Source organism: Lithobates pipiens, unplaced genomic scaffold (assembly GCF_037356315.1).
Source record: "Lithobates pipiens isolate NorthernLeopardFrog02 unplaced genomic scaffold, aLitPip1_a1.2 Scaffold_8, whole genome shotgun sequence".
Lineage (NCBI taxonomy): Eukaryota > Metazoa > Chordata > Amphibia > Anura > Ranidae > Lithobates > Lithobates pipiens.
In genome coordinates, this window is record NW_027507903.1 from 173,934,980 (window position 1) to 173,959,342 (window position 24,363).

A 24,363-nucleotide genomic window follows, 5' to 3' on the forward strand; every position below is an offset into this window, starting at 1 on the left:
CCTAAATGACTGATGGTGATAAATAGAATCCACCTGTGTGTAATCAAGTCTCTGTATAAATGCACCTGCTCTGTGATAGTCTCAGGGTTCTGTTGAAAGCGCAGAGAGCATCATGAAGACCAAGGAACACACCAGGCAGGTCCATAATACTGTTGTGGAGAAGTTTAAAGCCGGATTTGGATACAAAAAGATTTCCCAAGCTTTAAACATCCCAAGGAGCACTGTGCAAGCGATCATTTTGAAATGGAAGGAGTATCGGACCACTGCAAATCTACCAAGACCTGGCCGTCTCTCTAAACTTTCAGCTCAGACAAGGAGAAGACTGATCAGAGATGCAGCCAAGAGGCCCATGATCACTCTGGATGAACTGCAGAGAACTACAGCTGAGGTGGGAGAGTCTGTCCATAGGACAACAATCAGTCGTACACTGCACAAATCTGGCCTTTATGGAAGAGTGGCAAGAAGAAAGCCATTTCTCAAAGATATCCATAAAAAGTCTCGTCTAAAGTTTGCCACAAGCCACCTGGGAGACACACCAAACATGTGGAAGAAGGTGCTCTGGTCAGATGAAACCAAAATCCAACTTTTTGCCCACAATGCAAAACGATATGTTTGGCGTAAAAGCAACACAGCTCATCACCCTCAACACACCATCCCCACTGTCAAACATGGTGGTGGCAGCATCATGGTTTGGGCCTGCTTTTCTTCAGCAGGGACAGGGAAGATGGTTAAAATTGAGGGGAAGATGGATGCAGCCAAATACAGGACCATTCTGGATGAAAACCTGTTGGAGTCTGCAAAAGACCTGAAACTGGGACGGAGATTTATCTTCCAACAAGACAATGATCCCAAACATACAGCAAAATCTACAAAGGAATGGTTCACAAATAAAGGTATCCAGGTGTTAGAATGGCCAAGTCAAAGTCCAGACCTGAATCCAATCGAGAATCTGTGGAAAGAGCTGAAAACTGCTGTTCACAAACGCTCTCCATCCAACCTCACTGAGCTCGAGCTGTTTTGCAAGGAAGAATGGGCAAGAATTTCAGTCTCTCGATGTGCAAAACTGATAGAGACATACCCCAAGTGACTTGCAGCTGTAATTGCAGCAAAATGGGGCTCTACAAAGAATTAACGCAAGGGGGCCGAATAATTTTGCACGCCCCACTTTTCATTTTTTTATTAAAGTTTCAAAAATCCAATAGATTTCGTTCCAGTTCACAATTGTGTCCCACTTGTTGGTGATTCTTCACAAAAAATAAAAATTGTATATCTTTAAGTTTGAAGCCTGAAATGTGGCAAAAGGTTGAAAAGTTCAAGGGGGCCCGAATACTTTCGTAGGGCACTGTGTGTGTGGGTGGTGTGTGATATATTATAATTTTTTTTTTTTCTCTCATAACTACATTCAGGTGTGGTGGATATTTTTTTGTTTTTCATATATTTGCCTGGAGTGCAACTTTAATACAAATCTAAATTGAGGAAAGAATGCAATTGCTTGATTGGCCATACATTTTTTTTCACCTGTTGGATGAAGTACTTTCATCCATAGAAAACTGGCTTTTATGAAGCATAAGATACTGCATTAGGTGACTTGACTTATGTAGCAATTGTAGTGTTAGAATCCCTTGAGTAATTAGAGCAGTAGAGCTTCTATAAAGCAGTCATTTCCATCTTTCAGGAGCCAGATATTATTGATGATATAGAAGAAAAAACTCCTATTAGCAATGAAGTAGAAATGGAATCTGAGGAACAGATTGCAGAAAGGAAAAGGAAGATGGTAAGTCGGGAAGATAGTGACTAGTTAATGTCACTTGGCCTGAGTGACAACTTCTCTTCCCATGCTGACTGTTGCTTCCTCTTAGGCTTTAGACCAAAATCATTAATAACTGCATCTTTTGTGCTTTTATATCTAATAAACAGCTTGCTTGGTGCATTCATTCCATTTGGCCCTCTAAATTTTGGTTTTGAAAATGTGTTGAGTTGTAATTTTAAAATATTATGCATATTTGTATTTGCTCTTTATGGCTTCCTTCTGCTCATTTGTATACCAATGCAACAAACTGGTGCTGGGTTTGGTTTTTTAATTTTGCCTTTAAAATCTGCCAAACATTCTCAATTAAACTGATCTATCCATTTGATCAAACCTACAGTGGCAATAACAAATATGTAAACCCCCCCCCCCCCCCCCTTCTTTTTTTTTTTTTAAATGTTTTAATTTTATTCTTATAACAAAAAATTGTTTACTTTCTGCAGTAATTTTCCATAAAATGTGATCTGATCCTCCAAGTCACAATTTTATAGACAAACACAATGTGCTTAAAGAGGAACTATAAAAATATCTTTGCCATTCTGAAGCTTCTCTCCGACCACTCTGCATATTATTTTATATATACACTGTAATTATGTACTTGCCAAATGTGCTGCATAAATCTCCCTCCACTGATTCTGGCTGCATCCATTTTAACTGGACAGCTGCTGCCTGTTCACTTCCTGGATTTACACAGAGGTGCACCTCCAGTTATGCAGCTCTCATTGGCCCTCTTATGACTCATCCGCCTTCCTGGTAAACTCTCACCAGATTGAGAGCTGTGTATAATGTCATAAGTCTAGGCTTTTTACCAGACACAGGAAGTGGACTGTATAAGGTATTTACTGGCTGAAAAAAAAGTTTTACTATCCAAAGTTAAAACAAGGACAGAGGATTTAATAAATGGAAAGATGAAAAAAATCACTGAAGTTCTGCTTTAAGCTGATAATACACAAACAATTTGTTGTCTTTTATTGAACACACTCATCAGTGCTGGAGGAAAAAGTAAGCCTTTGGAGTTAAAAGCTGGTCGAAGTTTCTTTTGACAGTCTTGACCTCAACAAGTGCTTTTTGGTAGCTCTGAATCAGACCTGCACAACATTCAGGAGGAATTTCTGACCATTTAGCTTTACAAAACTGCTTCAGCTCAGACACATTTGTAGGATGTCTGGTGTTAACGGCTCTCTTGAGGGTCATTCCACAGCATCTCTAAGGTCGGGACCACTCCAAAAGGCTCATTTTCTTTTTCTGAAGCCAGTCTGTGGTGGATTTACTTTGATGCTTAGTGTCATTGTCCTGCTGCATCACCTGACTTCTACTAAGCTTTAGCTGGCGGACAGCCACCCAGATGATATCCTGTAGGATGGTTTTTAAACTTGGGAATTCTTTTTCTCCTCTGGAAAGTTGTCCAGGCCTTGAGGCAGCAAAGCAAGCCCAAATCATGATGTTCCCTACTATTGGGAAAATATTCTGATGTTGGTAAGCTGTGCTCTTTTTGCACCCTACGTGCTGAGTATTCTTCCTGAACAATTAAGCTGTTACTCTTGGGTTCTTCTTTATGGGATTGAGTATTCTGCATTGTGTCTCGGAAGTCTTCTTGGCTGGGTGCCCACTTCTAGAAAGAGTATCCACAGTACTAAACTGTCTCCACTTATAGACCATTTGTCTGTTGACTGATGGATGCCTAAACACTTTTTAAAATTACATTGTATCCTTTTCCAGCCTTATGCAGATCAACTGTTTTTGATTGTCTTCAGAGAGCTCCTTTTTTTGCGAGACATGATTCACATCAGTTGATGCTTATGAACAACCATCCTAAAATGTTTGTAGTGTCTTTCATCAACTCTAAATCACACCTTCAAACTCTGTTAAACGAGAAGTATGGGATTTTTTTTAAATTATTTTAGATTCATACGTACCTATGTGAGTGGAGAATCAGACTGATACTGCAGCTGTCCCCTGCCGTCTCTGCACTGAGAACTGAGTCACTGATAATTGCTGATGGCTCAGTTTTCACAGATCCCTGAGAGGAGAGCTGTTGACTGTCAGCGTCTCTCCTCTGTTTCTCCAAACTCATTGGAGAGCTGAGCTGTGGAGGGCCGGGGAGCAGTCAACTCGGGCTCGCTGAGACTGCCACCAATCATGGCAGATCCAGACTTGGCAGTCGGGATGACGCCCTGCCTTGGTTGATGGCAGTGACGTCAGCGGAGAGCGGACCTCAAGCTGCTCTCTGCTGAAAATTGGACACAGGAGTGCCAAACGAATTGCACTCCTGCGACCTTTAGGAGAAGCCCAGCCTAAAAAGCTCAGGCTGGGCTTCTCCTTTTTAATTGGACGACAGATGTTCAAACTACTTACTCCAGTTAGCTTCCTTTTTGAGAAATTGGTCTGTGAGTTTACTTTTTTCCTCCAGCACTGCAAATGTTTAATGGGTGTATTCAATAAAGACCTGAGAAATTATAATTGCCTGCTATCAGCTTAAGCACATTGTGTTTGTCTATTGTGACTTAGATGAGGATCAGATCGCATTTTATGGCAAATTACTGCAGAAAACCAGCTGATTCCAGTGTGTTCACACACTGTTTATTACCACTGTATGTGTAATTCTGCTTGCTATGAATTTGATATTTGTTGCAGCAGTGCAGCTTTTTGCCTATTTATTTGACGTGACTTCACAACAGCTTTTTTTTAGACATTTTATAATAGTAAGATTTTTAGCAGTCTTCTAAACTTTCATTTGTGTTAATTGTGTGATAGTCACCATTTTATTTGCATGAATGCATGCAATGTTTTATCTCATTAACTGCAAACTGTCACAAGCCTTGGCATATTTAAGTACAAATTGTAATTGCTCAACTTGATGCATTCAGCCTGCCCATACACTGTTGGAATTTTGGCCGGTTCAGCATGTCGGCCGATTCAAACTGTGTCTGTCTGCCCTTTGAGTCGGACCTGCTGTTTTCTATCTCTAGTGGAATACATGCTAAAAAATGTTACAGTAAAGAAAAATGTATTTCAGCAAATAAATGGTTTTCTGAACTATATGATAAAAACCTAATTCTATTTTTTTTCTATTAATAAGTTTGATTTTTCAGGTATCTGAATATAGTGGAATGGAGTTATGCACGTATTTAATTTAATGGTATACACTATAGTATGTATTGTAACTGCTTTTAGGTTAATCACATATGTTGTAAATATGGAAAGGCGAAAAAAGTAATAATTGGAGCAATACAAAGCTTTGTTTTTCCTCCATTCGATACTACACTAACAATCTGCTAATATCAATCACTGTTGTCAGTAGACTCTGTATTAAAATCGCTGTATGTAAGAAAACCCTTTACACTTAGAATCACAGGGTCGTTTCGTTTAAATGTCACAATTTATCTGAATTTAAAGGGTAAGTTAGAAGTACAGTTTATAGTGCATAATAGGTTACCAAAGAAGGGTATATTCAGTGGAACACTGTAAGAATAAGTAGAAAAAGTCAGTAAAAAAAAAATTCTTCTATTTTAACTCAGACAATTTAAAAAACTTTAACTTGATCTTGATACGAATGGTCTAGGCAAGCCTAAATTAAAGCTTGCAGGAGAAGAACCTGTTCTGTAAGCATATTTGCAAGGGGCGCAGACACTGGGTAGGTTTCTAGAGGGGGGACAAGTGGTTGTAAACGTCATGACACAGAAAGATGAACAAAGCACATCCTCTTGTACTGTGTACGTGTCTCTATCCAAAACGATGAATGTAGTTTCTGTCTGCTGCCTCATTTCTCTGCCTGAGTCACTTTTGAGGGTTTTTCTCAACACCAAGAATAAGGTAATGGTGAAGGGAACTCCAGAACACTGATTCATACCCTTAGCTCTGCATGGTTCCTGTGTGCTGTGTGGAGGGGCTGTATCCCTTCCCTCCAATCGGCTCTCAGATCTGTCCTTGAACTGTATCGTGATATCCCTGCCCCCTGCTTCTGGAGCTGAGAAAATAAATCCTTTGATCGGTTTGAAGATTTGTTTAATCTGTGTATTGTCTGAGGCTAGTCGCTTCACTGGGTGTATGTGAGGGTTTCCAACCGCTTCAAGATCACGCTTTGTTGTCTTATTTATAAATGGTGCAAAGGGAGAACCCAGGCAGTAGCAAATTGTAAACCCATTTATGGTATGCACAGGCAACCCTCAAAATTTCTGCTCACAATAGGTAAGTGGAAATGAACTGAGGGCGAGTGAGGAGCAGGGGCAGACTGACCATTTGGGCACTCGGCCACTGTCCGGGGTTAGTAGGGATCACCATGAGAGGCTCAGTCTGCTGCTCCTGCCCATTCCTGCCAGCGGTTGATGCAGAGCTGGGAGAGGACACAGGTGCTGGACTGGAAGAGAGAGCTATGGTGGAACCATGGGGATGATTTGTAGTGGCAGTCGCTCCGGCCACCTCTTCCCCCTTGGGAATTTTACTGAGGGGCGTGCCACAATCCACATCCCCGCAATTTTTTTTTTTTTTTTTTTTTTTTTACAGCCTGTGCTTACCCAGAGTCTGGCCCCGCAGTGTGTAGCAAACTGTGTGCAGCACAGCAGAAGGTCAGTATGTGATTGCCAGCCCAGCAGTTTAGTATGTCACGTTGCTTTAATCTATTCCAGACAGGCTGATTGTTCCTGCCCAGTGCCCATCCACCAGGTGGTTATCCCTGCCCTATAGCTAATAAGAGTCTGCAACCGGAATTTACGGAGAACCAGACGGCATCACAGGGTGGCTTTATGCGTAAGCAACCCAGCGATCCGGTCTGGTCCTCCGTAAATTCCGGGTGGGGATGTGTACAAGGAGGGCACAGTTTGTATGGCTGGGCAACAGTGTACATGCTCGAGGTGCATGGCTCCTCCACAGGTGAGGGATCCTATTATGATGATCGATCCCTCTCCCTTCCTTCCTCCTTCCTTTTCTCCCCCTTTCCTCTTTCCTTCCTTCCTCCCTCCCCCTTTCCTCTTTCCTCCCCCTTTCCTCTTTCCCCCCCTCCTCTCCCCTTTCCTCCCCTCCTCTCCTCTTTCCTCCCCTCCTCTCCCCTTTCCTCCCCTCCTCTCCCCTCTCCCCTTTCCTCTTTCCTCCCTCCCTCCCCTCTCCCCTTTCCTCTTTTCCCCTCCCCACACTTAACAGTGCCCTTTCATGAGCTAATTTATGTGGGTGTGTTTAGGGTGGAGCAATTGGGGGCAAGTAACTCTTGAGGCCTGGCTAGTAGCTCAGAACTTGCATTTTGAGCCCTGTGCACAGGTATTTTTTTAAACTATTGGCAGGTCCAATTTTGTATGTACCTGTGCTTTGTGTATTTAGCTGCAATATTTTAATGTTCAAGAAGATTTGTTATTGAGGGGGAGACTAGCCTTTTTATTTGTCCCCCCCCCGAATCCTTTTGAGGTAGCAATTGAAAAATGCATACAGTTTCTTGCTCCATATATATAATTTAGACCTAGATGCCTCACATGGCTATGTATGTTTGAAAAAAAAAATGTAAAATGATTCTCCGTTTGAAATCCGTGAATATTGTAAAAGGAGCAGAATCTCTGAAAATAAGGTTGTTTTATAAATGCTGCAGATTAGACCTGGATTTTCCATTGAAAAGTAATGAGTGTTGATTGAAAGTACTACTTTATAAAATGAAATGCTTAAAAAGGTGTCCTGTGGCAAATGGTTATCAATTCATAGTTTCATAGTTGGTTAGGTTGAATAAAGACACCAGTCCATCCAGTTCAACCTGAGTGAGTGTCTACAATTGTCCCTATCCCTGTACATTGCACACTCATGTTGGTCCCTACCCTCAAGGAGCCCACAATCCAAGGCCCTCATTCATATACTAGGGGCCAATTTTGGACAGAAGCCAATTAACCTACCTGCATGTCTTTGGATTGTGGGAGGAAACCGGAGCACCCGGAGGAAACACACGCAGGCACAGGGAGAACATGCAAACTCCAGGCAGGAAGTGTCGTGGTTGGGATTTGAACCAGCGACCATTCTTACTGCTAGGTGAGAGTGCTAACCACTACACCACTGTGCTCCCTTTTAAATATTAAGTATTTTTATGAGATTTTTAAAACCTTTTTTCTCTCTCATGTAATGTTGCTGCTGTTAAATGTATACCTTTTTGTTCGCAATTGGATGTTATTCTTGCATTCTGTAAACTTTTGCACATTTTAAATGTTAAATTATGCAAAATCTATTGTGAAAACACTTTCACAATTTGTGCTTTGCCTTAGACAAGAGAGGAAAGAAAAATGGAAGCGATTCTTCAGGCTTTTGCAAGACTAGAAAAGCGGGAAAAGAGGCGAGAACAAGCCTTAGAGAGAATCGGTACATCTAAAACTGACGTCAAACCTGACATCAAGGACCTCCAGATCGTCAGTGAATGTGAGATCTCTCAGGTAATTTGAGTTATAGTTCATACAGTGAGATCTAATCTACTAAATTTTTGAAGAAATCGTTCTTTGTGGACTCTCTTTAAAAAGATTTGGATAAACGTCTGTTGCGATCATTCTAAAATTAACTGTCAGATTCAGCATTCACATCACAGGCAGTAATTTGTTGCAACAGCACAGTTTTTCTACCACACTTTTTCCTTCCACTCCACTTTCCATGAATATGCTTGGAAACTGCACTATGTGAAAGGCCAGCTTTAGCAATGACCTTTTGTGACTTACCCTTATTGTAGAGGTTATCAATGACTGTCTGTCTTCTGGACAACTGTCAAGTCAGTAGTCTTTCCCATGATTGTTTAACCTACTAAATCAGACTGAGAGATCATGTAAAGGCTCAGGAAACCTTTACAGATGTTTTGAGTTAATTGGCGCATTAGAGTGTGACACCATGGGGTGGAGTTACAAAATCTGATGCCGCTGATTTGCCAATCTGCTTCCAGGTTTTTTTTTGTCAAAACTGAATTAGTAGCTGGCTTCCACAGCTGCATCAGATTGTGCACTCTCTAGTTTTAGTAAGTCAACCCCCATGAGTCTACAATATTAAAATTTTCTGAGATAATGAATTTTGGGTTTTCACTAGCTGTATGCCATAATTATCAAAATTAAAAGAAAAATGCTTGAAATATCACTTGGTGTGTAATGAATATATATAACATATGCTTCACTTTTTGAATTAAATTACTGAAATAACTTTTTGATTATAGTCAAAAAAAATTGAGACGCGTCTGTATTTACTGCAACTATTGCTTATTAACTTGCTGTAATATTTGGCAAGGACTGTGAGGTGAATAAGTCATCAATGTGTGTTGTTTTTTTATTTATTTTTTATCCAGAAAAAAAAAACTTTATTCAGTAGTACACACATACAGTCCAAATAATCAGACAGTACAAAACAATGCAGTACAGTGCAAAGTGGTCCACGGACATAAAGTACATAAGGGCCTTTTAGTCCCCCCCCCATCCCTCCCATCTACAACCCGATAATGATAGTAATCTTTACATTCACCAAAACATTAATCCACAGCCATGCAAATAGAAATATCTGTATATTGCAGCGCTTATCAAACCCCTGGTCCGAGCAGTCGGTCCATGACTAAATCATCCGGGGCAAGACCCAGAGTGTCCAGCCACGGCCCCCATAGTTTTTCAAATTTATCAGGGCAACCGCTATGCTGATATATAATTTTTTCCATTCTCAGCGTATTGCCAACAGTGGTGGTCTACTCCCGGACCGACGGCGGTGAGTCCGATTTCCAGTGGAGCATTATCAACCTGTGGGCAGCAAAGAGCGCCCTAGTCAGGGCCTCTCTAGTATGGGATTCCCACTCCAATTCATCCAGCAAGTTCAAAATGCAACACTGGGGATCCCAGGGGACTGACACCCGAAACACTGTGCTCAGGGTGCCAGTCACCCCTCTCCAATAAACATGGAGTTTGGGACATCGCCACAGCATGTGTATTAAGTCTCCATGATCCCTTTCGCATCTGGTACACACAGGTGTCGGTGTAAGTCCTATAGAGTGTAGCCTGTGGGGAGTATAGTAAATTCTCAGTATAGTGTACAGTTGTGTAAGTTTGTGCGTGACATTCAGCGAGCACACGGCCACCGATTGCAACACTTCCTCCCACTGCTCGTCCTCCAGGGGCCCCACATCTAATTCCCATTTCCTTTTAACAGTCAGGGGGTGCTTCGACAAAAATCTGCTTAAAAGTGTAGCGTAACTCTGCGAGATAAATCCTTTCGAGTTTTCGGCTGATTTAAGCTGGGAAACAAGAGGGAGTCCCTCCAGCTGCCAATCCAAAACCTTTGATTGGGCTAGGAAGGCATGCCTAAGTTGCATATAATAAAAGTACATATGTGTCAGGAGTTGATATCTTGCTCTCAAGGTATCGAAGGGTAATAATTTACCATTGCTGACTATCTGTGTAAGATAAAACACTCCCCTTCTCTGCCTCCTCTCCTTGTGCTGTAGCTTTGCTAATTCAGGATATGACTCGACGTCATCAATGTTAAACGTAATTGCACAGAACAACTTCAGCATTTTTCAGGGTGTATAGGAATGTTTTTTGAAGAGAGAAAAAGCTTGCAGATATACGCTCTTCAAAAAAGTTTTGCCCAGGTATAGATAGTACGAGAAGTATAGAATGCAGTACAATAACATTTTACAGCATACAAAAGCGGTAGGTAAATTGCAGATATTGTGTTGCAGCACTACATACAAAAGTAGCCTGCTGGTTATAAACTTCTATATTCCTTAATATTTCTAGGAACCCGTGAAAGAAGAACCTGTCAGCAAACCTACCCCTGCAAAAATAAGCAGGACAAAACAAAGGAAAAGTTTTACTAGAAGCAGAACTCACATTGGGCAGCAGCGCCGGCGGCACAGAACTATAAGCACCTGCTCAGATGTCCAGCCTTCCTCCCCAGATGTGGAGGTCACACCACAGCAAGTGGAAACTGAGACTAATACACTTGTGGAAGAGCCTGTTAGTGAGAACTCTTCTACCACAGCAGTGGTTGCAACTGCAGATAATGATGAAGTTACAGATCTTGATTCAGTTGCACAAAACAAATGCCTGCCTAAATACCCCAAAACAAAAAAGGTATGTTTATCTGGTAAGCCAAGCATCCTAAACTGTAGCAAGCTTTTTTTCTTTTTAAAGCATGTATCTGTTTCCCAACTCCTGGGATGGTAAGAAGGGACACTGCCTTTAGAAATGTATAGGCATTGTTTGAAGCTGTTTTAAACCCACAACCAAAGATGTAATATATTGCAGTTTACCAATCATTCGATGTGATGGCTGCATTAATTTTTCTTTTTTTATAGGCTCCCCCCCCCCCCCCCCCTCTGTTTTTCATCTGTTGCTCTGGCCAGTAACACTCCTGTATTAGAGTGCCCCCACTCTCTGGATGAAGGAGAATAGGCACGCCTTTGGACAGCAGCATTGTCAGTCCAGGGGGGAGTGTTAGATGCATTAGCAGATTTAGATACACTAAACCAGTGTTTCTCAATTCCAGTCCTCATGGCCCACTAACAGGTCATGTTTTCAGGATTTCCCTCAGATGAAACAGCTGGGGTAATTACTAAGGCAGTGAAACTGATCAAATCACCTGTGCAAAATAATGGGAAGCCTGAAAACATGACCTGTTAGTGGGCCATGAGGACTGGAATTGAGAAACACTGCACTGAACAAATTGAAGCTGAACTTCGGTTAAAACTATTTATAAGCAATTACAGCAGTTTCTTTTTGGGATCGTGTTTTTTTTTTTTTTTTTCCATGAAAAAAAAAAAAAACACCAGGTGAAATAAAAGAAAGCAAGCTTTTAAGGACATGCCCCCTGGTTAGCCCCGAACCCCCCACCCCATAACCAGAACTCACATTTGGCTGCAGCTTCGGCAGCACAGAACTGCATGAATGTAAACAAAATCCTTCAGCCTTTACAACCTCTTTAAAGGGGTTGTAAAGGTTTTTTTTTTATTTTCCATATGGGTTCCTTTTAAGATAGTGCATTGTTGGTTCACTTACCTTTTCCTTCGATTTCCCTTCTAAATGTTTTTTTTTCTTCTTTGTCCGACTTTCTCACTTCCTGTTCCTCCTCAGTAAGCTGTTCTGGCTGACTAAACACCGCTCGAATGATGGTGTGAAGTTTACTGAGGAGAAACGGGAAGTGAGAAATTCAGAGAGAGAAAAAAACATTTAGAAGGGAAATTGTAGAAAAGGTAAGTGAACCAACAATGCACTAGCTTAAAGGAACCTATTTAGAAAATAAAAAACAAACCTTTTCAACCCCTTTAAATCAAGTACAGCAATTACACTTTGTTCTGCTCTTTTGTGTGAATGCCTTAGAACAGATGAGACATATATCAAAAAAAAGAAAAGTGCATTTTGGGACTTTAAATGAGGCCAGCGTCAACGGGATGCCAGCCTCCATCCCTATCAATAGTTTCTAAGTGGAGGGGGGAGAGAGATGGGACTTTGAGTGAAGCACACAGCAGTAAATGGATAAGTCAAGTGACTGGGAAAATTAAATTTATTTGTTTTACAGTTCATACATTGTTAACAAGTATTTTGGACATCAAGCCTCTAAAAAACACTTGGGGCATCAAGCCTCTATACAATGAACCGCAGATCAAACCTATGTAAAATACAGAATAAATCACAGTCCAATAAATAAGCATACATTGTTGCAGAAAAAAAATTGATAAAAAATAACAAGTAGTACATGTATATACAGTGATGTAGTAATTAGAGGTAGAAATAATTCTGCTTCTACATAATTAGAATTGTATCCATATCTACAAATTTTTATTTTGGCCATTCGGTTATTTCATCTATCTACTAAGGTGATGAGACATATTTCCAGAACGGCCCTAATAATTCATGCATGCAGAATCTTAACGCTCAAAGTGTGAACAGCTGAGGCTGCCTGTAAAAAATAAATGGAACGCTTTTAAAAAAAAAAAAAAAAAAAAAGTTTACTCTTTCAAGACATACTTCTTATTTGCGAGGCAAATGACATTCATAAAAGATGTTGCAGACTTTCCGTCATTGTCCCTAGTAGACTATGGCGCCAGCAATGAAGGGAGGTGAATGGAAAAATTGCTGCTCTGCCATCAGTGAGGTAGTACTAGTTACAAGGGAATACATGTCAAAATTCACAAGCAGATCCATGGAGTTGGCCTCAAACGTGCTCCCCGTGATTTGAAGGAAGTCTACAAATTCGCTATAAAAGATGCTTACTCCTGATGTGCATATTGACACCAAGCTGAACAAAGCTGTGTGTGCGCCAAGCTGTATTTGTGTGTATTTGTCCAGAAAGTGTAATGTGTGTGCACAATTATTTGGCAAGTGAGTATTTTGACCAAATCATCATTTTTATGCATATTGTCTATGTCCAAGCTTATCATGTATTTGTGTAATAAGGGAGGATGTGGCTTAAGGAGATCAACACCCTATATCAAAGTGTGCATAATTATTAGGCAGCTTCTTTTCAGGCAAAATGGGCCAAAAGATATTTAATTTTAAAAGTTTTTCAGAGGGATGTAGCCCAAGATATTGGGGCATGATCACAGAACAATCGAACGTTTTGTTATAAATAGTCAACGGTCGCAAGAAATCTGATGAGAAAATGACTTAAATTAACTACCAAATATTTTAGAAGAATTAAATGTGAAGCTACTAAGAACCCGTTATCCTCCAGTACTGTCACATGTCAGAACTGCAACCTACCTGGAGTGCCCAGAAGTTCAAAATGTTCAGTGCTCAGACACATGGCCAAGGTAAGGAAGCCTGACTACCACTCCACTAGACACACAAGTTGAAACGTCAAGACTAGGCCAGGAAATATTTGACAGATTTTTCAAAGGTTTTCTGGACTAATGAGAGGCGAGTGGCTCTTGACAGACCAGATGGATGGGCCTGTGGCTGGATCAGTAATGGGCACAGAGCTCTACTTTGGCTCAGACACCAGCAAGTGTAGAGGTGGGGTACTGGTATGGGCTGCTATTAAAGATGAGCTAGTTGGACCTTTTCAAGTTGAAGATGGACTCAAAATCCGCTCCCCACCCTACTGCTAGTTTTTAGACACTTTCTACAAGCAGTGGTACAGGAAAGTCTGCATCTTTCAAGAAGACCATGATATTTATGCAGGACAATGCTACATCACATGCATCAAAATACTCCACTGTGTGGCTAGCCAGTAAAGGCCTTAAAGATTAAAAAACGACCTTGCTCTCTTCTTAAATGGGAGGTTGACTGTGAATGGAAACAGTACACCTCTCTGAACAGTGTCTGGGAGGCTGTGGTTGCTGCTACACAAAAAGTTGATTGTCAACTGATCAAGAAACTGACAGACTCCATGAATGGGAGGTGTATGAATTTTTTTTTTTTTTGTTTTTTTTTTTGTTTTTACATGTTCATTTGTATATGTTGAGTTGTTGTTAACAGCTGAAAATAAGTGATATTGGAAAATTGTTGTTTGTCATTTAGTTGCACACTAATAGTTGCCCAATAATTACGCACACAGATATTCTCCTAAGAGCTAAAATCTCTTTTTACTTTCTTAAATATTCATGTTTGAGGCTTATTACTATTTTGGATTTACCAAGAGCACTGTAGTTGTTCAACAATGAAATCCTCAAAAATGCAACTTGCCTAATGTGCATGCAGTCTACAAATTGGTCACATATGTTACATACAAAGGTCTACAGAAAGTCAACATTGATGAAAACTAAACTACTACTTCATTGTTTAAATAAAATATGTCACGGGGGTGGTTTTAATTCCACTGCAGAAGATTCCAAAAACCCCTTCCTCAGGAACCACTACGTCTTTCATATGCAGAGCACCTAACCTCTCTATCTAGGCTTCAAGTTCAAAACTCAAATTCAGCCCTTCCTTTTGGTGCAAGACTTGGTACATTAAGTCTTTCCCAAAGCTCTCTTCCCTATGCATTACATAAAAGGATTCCCCCCTTGATGAAGTCCTTTTTTTTTTTTACATAACTGGTAGGGTGGAGTGCCACACAGCACAGAGAAGGGACTATTGTGGAAAATGGGCGCAGATCCATCTGAGTGAACCATTTTGTGCTATTTTTACCCATGTGGTTCCACTTTTTAATATAAGGGATAGTTTGATCTTCCTCCTTGCATGTTTTATGGCCTGATGTATTTTTGGGAATCACGTGAGAGAGAAAAACCAGAGAGCCAGTGCACAGCTGATCCCGGCTTTAAAGGGAGCAGGCATATTGGGACCTTATATAATTTGAAGGTCTTGCATTAAGGTGAGAATCCATCTATAATCTCTCTGGTGTTGGAGACGTGGCATGCACACATCATTTTGCATCTTTGGGAAAGTAAATTGTTACAAAAATTATGGTCTATCTTTTTTTTTTTTTTTTTTTTTTATCACAATTTTTTAAAATCTATATTGAACACTAATTGGTAAAGCTATTATTGAGGAAATTGTTGTCATTCGTATTTAAATAACTTGAAACCCACTCAGTTTAAAATATAAATTAAAGCAAAAACATTTGTCTTGCCCGTTTCATTTCAAAAACTCATGGCTTCACTGTCCCTTGTCAAAACGTTAGTGTATCCAATGTCAAGCCCCCTTTGCAGCATCTGTGCTTCCTTGGGATATTAACTTTGTTCTCATCTGCCCTGCAAAAAAAGGAATATTCCTTTTCGATCTCTACAAATTGGTCTTTTTGCTTGCTATCGCGTCATTTTAAGATGCAACTTAGTTGGAGGTGCTCTTCTATAAGGAGCTGTTCCTCATTCTTTAAAATGGCAAGGTAGTGTTGCGCTGAAGACCATCCTTTCTTCCTAAGGTGGTATCCGTCATCCACCTCAGTAACAGCATTATGTCCTGCTTCAAAGCACACAGTGGAAATTGCTTTCCCATGCTTGGACAAAGAGACATAAGAATCTACCCCAAAGCAACTCCTTTGATCAGGAATCAGAATTCCCCATTTGTCCTGTCCTCTGGCCCTCACAAGGGACAATCTGCTTTCATCCACCACTATTACTCAGTGGATAAGATCTCTGAGCACTAGGGCATTTGCTGTCAAGGATACATTTTTCTTCTGCACTCTTACACGCCCACTCTCCTAGGTCTGTGGGCATTTCCCTGGCATTCTGACACCAGGTCTCTCTAGCCCAGCTCTGTAAGGCTGCCACCTGGTCCTCTGTTCATATCTTTTTTTCTTTTTAAAATCTTTCTAGGTGGACGTCTAATCTTCTGCAGATGCAGTTTTTGGCCACAAGCTTCTTGCAGCTGTACTCTGAAGTTGGGTCTATTCATTCATTGCTTGGGGACATTCCAGGGTCTATGAAGACACGGCCTGTGTCCTGTACTGTACAATTAAGGAATTTTTGTCTTGCCTGTAACTTGCTCATCTTAAAGTACAGCACAAGATACAGGACGCACTACCTTCTATTCCCTGGTTACTCTGCATTGCTTGCTATAAAACTTAGGATTCACAGAATGTGGCAGGGTTACTGGGGACCAAGTAGAAAAAAAATAGCTGCACACCACCATCCTTCCAACAGGTTTATTGAAAAACTGACACCATGACAACGGACCAAAGGGTGACTGCGTTTGACACATACATTGTGCTTCTTCAAACCCAAAGGAAGACTGACCCACCGAACCTCTAAATAGGACACTCCCACCTCAAACAGGTGTAGAGTGGTGTGATCAGCTCTCCCCATGCCTTGATGAGCAAAATTTTAAAACATTCTGAACAATGTGAGTGCATGTGCAAAACCACATAGACCAAATCTATAAAAGGCTGACACCATAGAAAAATTTAATACAAAGATAAATGAAAATAAAAATATTTTTTATGGCGGACACCAAAACGCATTCGTCTCGATGACAAGATAACAGATCGCAAAGAGACACATGATATGTGGTGTCCAACCGTCAGCACAATACAAAAGGAAATGGACAAGAATATACTGTATGGGGACATGTGAAAACTGTCCCTATTAGAGGAAGTAAAGGCAAAATATTTTTTTTTTTAAAAGCATACCCTCTAAGGCAAAGGCATAATGAGCTAGTATGCATAGCATACTAGCTCATTATGAATAACTTGCCTGAGAACGAAGCCCCCGAATCGGTCCTCCGTCTTCCTCTTCGCCGCTGCCATGGATCCCGAAGCGACTTCCGGGTTTCGCGGCTCCGGTGCTGTGTTTCCCTGGAGCCGTGATGACGTCACTCCCGCGCACGGGAGCCAACACGCGCAGCATATCGCCGCGATCTGTGGCCTGCCCCATTGCGCCTGCGCGCTGCTGTCTTTGGGTAAATGTCTCCTAAACCGTATAGGTTTAGGAGATGTTTCTTGGACCTACAGGTAAGTCTTAATCTAGGCTTACCTGTAGGTCAAAGTTGGTTGTAAGGGTTTACAACCACTTTAAATATCCGTGGCAGACCCAAAAAACAGTAAGTTTAAGGCTAAATAGCAACCCAGTATTACCATGTTCTAAACAATTCCCTAAACCTACCTAATCACAAACCCATGTCATACAAAAGCATATGTATGCAAATAGCCAGAAAACACCGGGGGGGGGGGGGGGGGCAGATGAAAGTTTGAGTCGAGTGACACCATATAAGTACTACTAATTCTAAAAATGGCTTGCATCCCACTCAAAAACAAAAATATCCAAAATACCTCCCTGTGACAAACTATTTTATAAAAAAATTGGGGGGGGGAGGGGGGGGGCAAATGTCCTGAAAAGCTTGCAGAGTCTGACTTGGTCTTGGTCTGTATCCTGTACTGCTAGATTTGGAATTTTCTGGTAAGTCAAAATTCCTCTTATTTTAAGCATACTATTGCTATCCTGTTCATACATTATAACCATTTTGGAGTTTGTCTTGCATGTTTCAGAAATGTTTCACTTTTACACATAATAATTTGATGCTATTTTCATTAAACAAAAGTCCTAATCAAAAAGTAAGAATGTATAGATAGAAAAGTGTGACTTCTAGAGCAGCATACCAAAGTGGTCTGTTTATCCTGCACAAAGTGCAGTCGAGTATAAGGGGCAGCTTAAAATATTATATACTATTAGCAGTAAAATGCCCATTGGTGTAGGTTGTTGACAGTGTACTAAATTTAAAAATATTACAGTTCTTGTCTGATCTGAAATCAGGAAACGCATAAAGGGAAAGCCAGTCGCTTTGTTCACTGTAACAGTCTGAGCACTGACATGGTGTCATAAAAATGCAGTTGATGGCATGCTTTGCTTCTTATGTCTGATCAATAATGCATACATTGCAATTCTGTTTACAGTCTTCAGTATGCACTTGTGTGACACTTCAAAAATGGAAGGACACTCTTGTTACAGTATGTATCAAAGGTGGTTGGTGATTTGTTTGTTTTTTTCTACACAAGAATTTTAATTCATAGTAATACATGTAATATATAAAAATAATAAACATGGAATGACCCTTCTGTTACAGACTATCATTTTGTAGCTTAAAGAGTGCTCCTGTTTTGCATTTATAGTTAATAGACTTGTAGGCATTTTTTCCATTTTTAATTTTTAGTATGAGATTTTCAGAAATCTCAGCCTGCTTGAAATCTCTGAAAACCTGTTTAATGTAGCAGCAGCCATCTTCATGTAGGTGTTCTCTGCTCTACACCATGGGAATGTTTGGCAGTTTTTGACTTGATTTCTATACATTTTTACACATTTCATTTTCATTTAATTAAAAAAAAAAAAAAAAAAAAAAAAGTTTCTCTATTGGCCATTGAGGGTCACACCTTGGTAATGAAGCAACTTGGGATTATATTGCTAGATAAAAAACGGATACTAGGTACATTGAACCCCAAGGGGGCTGGTCTTCAGTTTCCTAACTGCCCACCTCACACCACCTCAGTTTTGCTCGGTCTCCTTAGGAGAATGGATGTTTATCTTCTGCTGTTTTTTCTGACTGTTTTGGAAGATTTGTTTCCCAATTTGTTTTACCAACAGCTCCTTGTAAATTTAGCCCAGATATTGGACATCCTAGAAAACATTCCAGTTGTTGAATTTATTGTTTCTACTTTGGAAGCTGTTGCATTTGCTCAATTTCAACAACTTTGCAGTGGAACACTAGTTGATCTGTGGGGAAGCTCATTTGGTTACATCCTCAAACCAAAATTTTTCTGTTAGGGTACTTTCTGTCCCCATTGCTGTCAGAAGGCAGACCTTTATATTTCTTACAGGAAAGATTATTATGATGGATGCCAGCTTCTAGTTTGGGGGTGGTGCTCTGCACCTTCTGTCTGTTCATGTGTTATTATCTTAAAAAAAAAAAATCAACACATCAATCAATACCCTGGAATTACAAGCAATGTGTCATTGGCTTACTGTACCCCCACTTTTTGACTTTCCATCTGGTCTGGCTCTGAGGTGTTGCAGTGGCAACAGAGTTAGTCTATCCTATTTTGAAAGAAGTTTCATGTTCTGGCTATATCCATAATGGACATTCCGGGGGCGGTGAACTGACAGGCAGATGTCCCCAACGGACAGGTGGAATTCTGGATCAGGATGTGTTCTAAGCCAAATATCTGAACTGAGGTTTCCAGATTCCGTTAAACAAGAACCTGGACAGGCTTTTTCCAGAAAGCAGAATGGACAGTGGACCCAGCATATGGCCCTGATAGTGGGATCAGTATACCCAATGCTTTTCCTTAACTTTCACTTTAACTTTTACCTTGTCTGCTTTAAAGGATCGGCATGTGTCTTTGATATTGATATTTCATAAGGTAACCTTTCTTGTGGCTATCACTTTGGCCTAGAAGGGTATCTTTTTTTTTTTTAAGCATGGTCTTTTTAGGCCTTATTTGATCTTACGCAAGACAAGATTGTTTTTACAACCAAAAATCTTGTTTTGTTTTTTTAGCTTCTGCTTTAATGAAGACACTATGCTGCTGTGTCTGGCAATAATTCACCCAAGGAGATTTGAAAGTAAAAAAAATTACAGAACAGTAGAGCTGCACGATTAATCATTATGAGTAGTTATCGTGGGTTTTTTTTCTTCCAGTTGCGAACTTGACAAAGTGTTCCCAGATTCTTTCTATGCAGAGAATTCTCTGCTCTGCTAAAGCCAACAGCAGTCAAAAAGGAAAAAAAAAAAGGGGGTAGTCTGCCAAGAATCACAACATTCTTAAGCAGTGGAAGTATAAACACTGTAATAATTTTGTCCTTTAGATCAAAGGAATACACTTTGGTGTGTAAATGAGGGAAGTTTAACCACTTAAACACTAAACCTTTTTTTTCAAACATTTGTTGGTTTCAAGTTTAAAATTATTATTTATTTATTTTGCTAGAAAATTACTTGGAACCCCCAAACATTATATATAATTCTTTTTTTAGTAGAGAGCCTAGAGAATAAAATGGTGGTCGTTGCAATATTTTATGTCGCACTGTATTCGCGCACCAGTCGTTCAAATTTGGGGAAAAAATTACACTCTACTGTTTTTTGTTTGTTTTGTTTTTTCCTGTATAATGTGAACGATTTTACGCTGAGAGAATCGTGATCTTTTTATTCTGATTATTATTATTATTATTATACTCATTTTGTCATTTTGGCCAGAATCGTGCAGCTCTACAGAACAGTAATGGGGGGGGGGGGGGGGGGGGGGTGTGTATTCCAATATTTCTGGCGATCCCGGTGAGAATTAGTGGCTCCCTCAATTTTGAACACCAGAGTTTGCATCGGACTTGCACAATTTCTTGGACAACCAATAGCTTTATTACAGCCATCTCTACCAAGGGCTACAAAACACTAGCTCCTGTGTCTCTGTTGGATCATAATTGGCCTATAAGAGGTGAACATGGAAGGGAAAGAAAAGGGCCTGCAGGCAGTGTTGAAGGAGGCTGTGTAAGATTTTTCACCCCCAGACTCCTACATACTTGAAGCTGTAGCTTCTTCCATTGTGCTTCCTAATGTGGAAATTCTCATTTCTACTGTGCACAAATGCTTCAGCATTTGCCCCTTTGGGTACAAAATAACACTTGGCACTATTGTTGTGGAAGTAGACTCTTCTCTCCTGTGACATCCTTAAAAGATTCAAATCCCTTCCCCAGGAGCCCTCTACTGCCTTAAAACAGAGCACCTAATAACACTTCCTGAGCATAATATTCAAAAGTTCAAGAAATTCAGCTTTTCCTTTTGGCTTAGTACTTGGCCGACAAAGCCCACCAGGTCTTCCCCAAGAGCCCTCTTCCAAATGAAAGGGTGTCCTCTGGGGGACATTGTTCGCCTTTCTGTGGGTCACAGACATCCCAGAACTTTGGGTTCAATCGCTGATTTCAAAGGGTATAAAATTAAGTTAAAAACTACCTCCTAACTGTTTTTTCTTTTCTCAAATCAACCAAATTTCAAGCAAATTTTAGAATTACAGAATGCCTTCAACCATTTCTACCCACTTGACAGTTTCAAAGAAGTGTATTGAAACCTGTTCACTGTATCAAAGCTCAACAAGGGGTATTGTATTCGTCCTATTCTGGACCTAGAATCTCTAAGGAAAAATACCATGAAATTTCATATAGAATCTGCAAGATCCGTTTTTGCCTCCTGACACAAAGGGAATATTTAGCATTTGTGGACACCCAAGATTCCTTTCCGCATATCCATATCTATATACCTCATCAGCGTTTTGCCAGTGCCATTAATACAGTGATCAGTGCTAAAAAGACATTGTCACTGTACTAATGAAACTGGCTGGGAACAGGTTAATATCTAGGGCACGGGGTAGGCAACCTTTTGAGCAGTGTGCTGAAAAAAAATGTTTTCAAAGAAATTGAGCGTGCTGATTAAACATTTTAAATTTCACACTCTGTCATGAATAGTATTTTTTTAAATAAAGTAAATGCTCTAAACTACTTGAGTGGTAGTGGCAAATTACCCCCTTTCTCACCTGCCCCACCACTGTACCTCCTGCACATCTGTCCCATCTCTTTTCCCCTTGCTCTTCTGCCCCACCACTGTAACCCCCTGCTCATGTGTTCCACCGATGTACCTCCTTTCTCCTCTGTACATCTGCCCACCTCTGTACCGCCTGCTCTTCTGCCCAACCACTGTAACCCCCTGGTCATCTGTCTCGCTAATACACCTCCTTTCAGATCTGCCCCACCACTTTACCCCCCCCCCCCTCCTTCTTTCTGTCCCACTTCTGAACCCTCTGATCTCTTCCACCACTAACTCCCTGCACATCTGCCCCACCGCTGTATACCTCCTGCTTTTCATTTCCACCTCAGAACCCCTCCTGCTAATTTTCCCCACCGCTGTACCTTCCTGCTCATCTACTCCACCGCTGTACACTCTTCTCATCTATGATGCGCGTGATATGCGAAGTGGTGAAAGGAAGCGGAGATGAGACAGATCTACCTGTCCTGGCACACTCATCCTGCTGATCCACCACTTGCTTCCAGCCCATGTGCTTGTATGTTGTGTCACATACAAGCATATGGATTGGATACGCAATGATCAGCTCAGGTCAGGGGCATTTTCCGACAGCAGTGGGCCTGGGTTCAGGATCATAAGTTGAGCCCCCCACAGCTGAGAAAAAGTGTGCTGCTTTGCGCTGCAGCAAAAGTTGGTTTGGTTTTCATTGTGCCGAATACTGGCTGTGGCTTAAAGGGACACAGAGTGCAGGGGTTCAGTTGTAAGTGACGTAAAGGTTTGCGTGCCCAAACCCAAAGGTAGGCACTGAAGTACCAGTACATTGCTTTGCCTAGTGCGCCGCCTGTCCTCAGTAAAATGTGCTCACTAGTTAAATGGATCTAAATTAGAAGATTAGAAATATTTAGTTTTTATATAGTTTAACTATTTCAAAATAAAAGTTGATATACAAAAGTTGCCAGAATTTAGAGATGTATACCACTTACAAACCAAAAGAAAATATACTTACAATTCCCTCAGTCCCATTGGATCAACCTCATATTTTGTTTTCTTTGTATTTGTTTGATGGATACCATTTTGTTTAAAATTATTATTAAAACTTTTATCAAAACCTTTTAGTCCTGGTGTATCTCAGGTCAGGCTCCCCTTACAGCACCCTGTGCATGTTTAATATTGTCCTGCAGAAACCACCCTTTGAACCCATAAGGATAATCCTCCTTCGAGGACCTCTGCTGCAATTTAGCATTTAATTGCTATCACGTTTGTTTTGAAGTGGTTATTGAGGGGCCTTCCTCATTCCAGACAGTGACCTAAGCCAAAAACCGTCCTTCTTTCCTAAGGTAGTATCAGTCTTTGACCTCAGTGAAGACCCATTCCTTTTTTTGTGCTCTTCTGCAAAGCACCCAAAGGAAATTGCTCTTTATTGCCAGGACATACCTCAAAGCCACAGCCTCTATCGCTAGAGTCTACGCTCTTTAAGAAAACCCCTCCTGCTCTTTTATGTACCCACTCCACCAACTTGGTGTTTCCTGGCCATTCCAGCACAAACCCTCTGTTGCCCAGCTTTGTAAGGCTGCCATCAGGTCCTTTTATTCATACCTTTTTTTCAAGTTTTACAAGGTGGAGTTCCAGTCTTCTGTAGCTACAGCTTTCGGCCGAAGTTGGGTTTGTTGATCCTTGTTGGACCTGTTGGCACAGTTCTGTTTGCCTAGTTGTTACCTTTCTCATTTATTTCGTGGGGACATCCCTGGGTCTCTAAATACTCAGCCTGTGTACTGAAACAATTAAGGGCAGTGTGACTTCCCTGTAAATTCCTTATCTTTGAAGTACAGGACAGTGGACACCCTCCCTTCTATCCCTTGGTTACTTTGCATTGCTTGCTACAAAACTGAGGATTCAGAGTGTGTGGTAGGGTTATAGGGGAGGCACCCAAGTCCAAATACCTAAAGGTACCAACATATAATTTAGGGTTTGTGGATACTCAGCTTGTGCCCTGTACTATTCCTCTGTGGAATTCACAGGTACATTAAAATGTTGTTATAAATGAATATTCAGCTAGAAAATACTTTTCTTCACTGGATACTGCAAACTAGTAGTGAGCTACTTTCACTTAATGCAAGACAAATTTAAAAAATGGCTTATGGTAAATGTGGTATTGTCATGTCGTTGTCTGGTATAGCCTGTCTGCCCTAAAAAATTATGTTTGTAGGACTATGAACTAAACCTATATTTTTCATTCTAGCACTTGGTTAATGAATGGTTAAGTGAAAAGCATGAAAAGTCTGGCAAACATGGGGAGACATTTTTGGAGAGACCTTTGCGGATAACCACAGACCCCGAAGTTCTGGCAACACAGCTAAATTCTTTACCAGGTCTTGTCTACAGTCCACATGTGTATACCACTCCGAAGCACTATATTCGATTCACCTCTCCATTCCTGTCTGAGAAAAAGAAGAAACAAAAAGATGAGGAGAATGTTTTAGGTTACTGCAAAAAGGTACATCTTGCTACAGCCTTCATTAATGTTTGTTTTTTATAGTGTATTAAAAAATAGACTATATGGCATTAGTGTTATGTAATGTACATACATCAATGCCAGAAGAGGTCTTGTTTAACCTTGTTGAATGTACAGATTACTTTGCTGGCATGGGATAGTGTAACTAAAAAGATCTCATAATACGCTTTGTATCTTTTATGAGAGACAGG

At 40.6% G+C, this 24,363-nt stretch overlaps 1 protein-coding gene across 7 annotated transcripts in view; it reads left to right on the forward strand.

The window, feature by feature from the left end:
• Positions 1 to 24,363, forward strand: part of KMT2E (lysine methyltransferase 2E (inactive)) — a 136,400-nt gene that overhangs the window by 86,482 nt on the left and 25,555 nt on the right. For 4 of the 7 annotated variants that reach the window (XM_077470680.1, XM_077470678.1, XM_077470681.1 and 1 more), the window contains exons 15-19: positions 1,676 to 1,774; positions 8,038 to 8,202; positions 10,525 to 10,860; positions 18,056 to 18,109; positions 23,900 to 24,154. In XM_077470680.1, coding sequence (XP_077326806.1) covers positions 1,676 to 1,774; positions 8,038 to 8,202; positions 10,525 to 10,860; positions 18,056 to 18,109; positions 23,900 to 24,154 — 909 coding nt within the window. The remainder of the gene's footprint in view (positions 1 to 1,675; positions 1,775 to 8,037; positions 8,203 to 10,524; positions 10,861 to 18,055; positions 18,110 to 23,899; positions 24,155 to 24,363) is intronic. The other 3 variants (XM_077470682.1, XM_077470683.1, XM_077470684.1) reach the window with 2 other exon arrangements.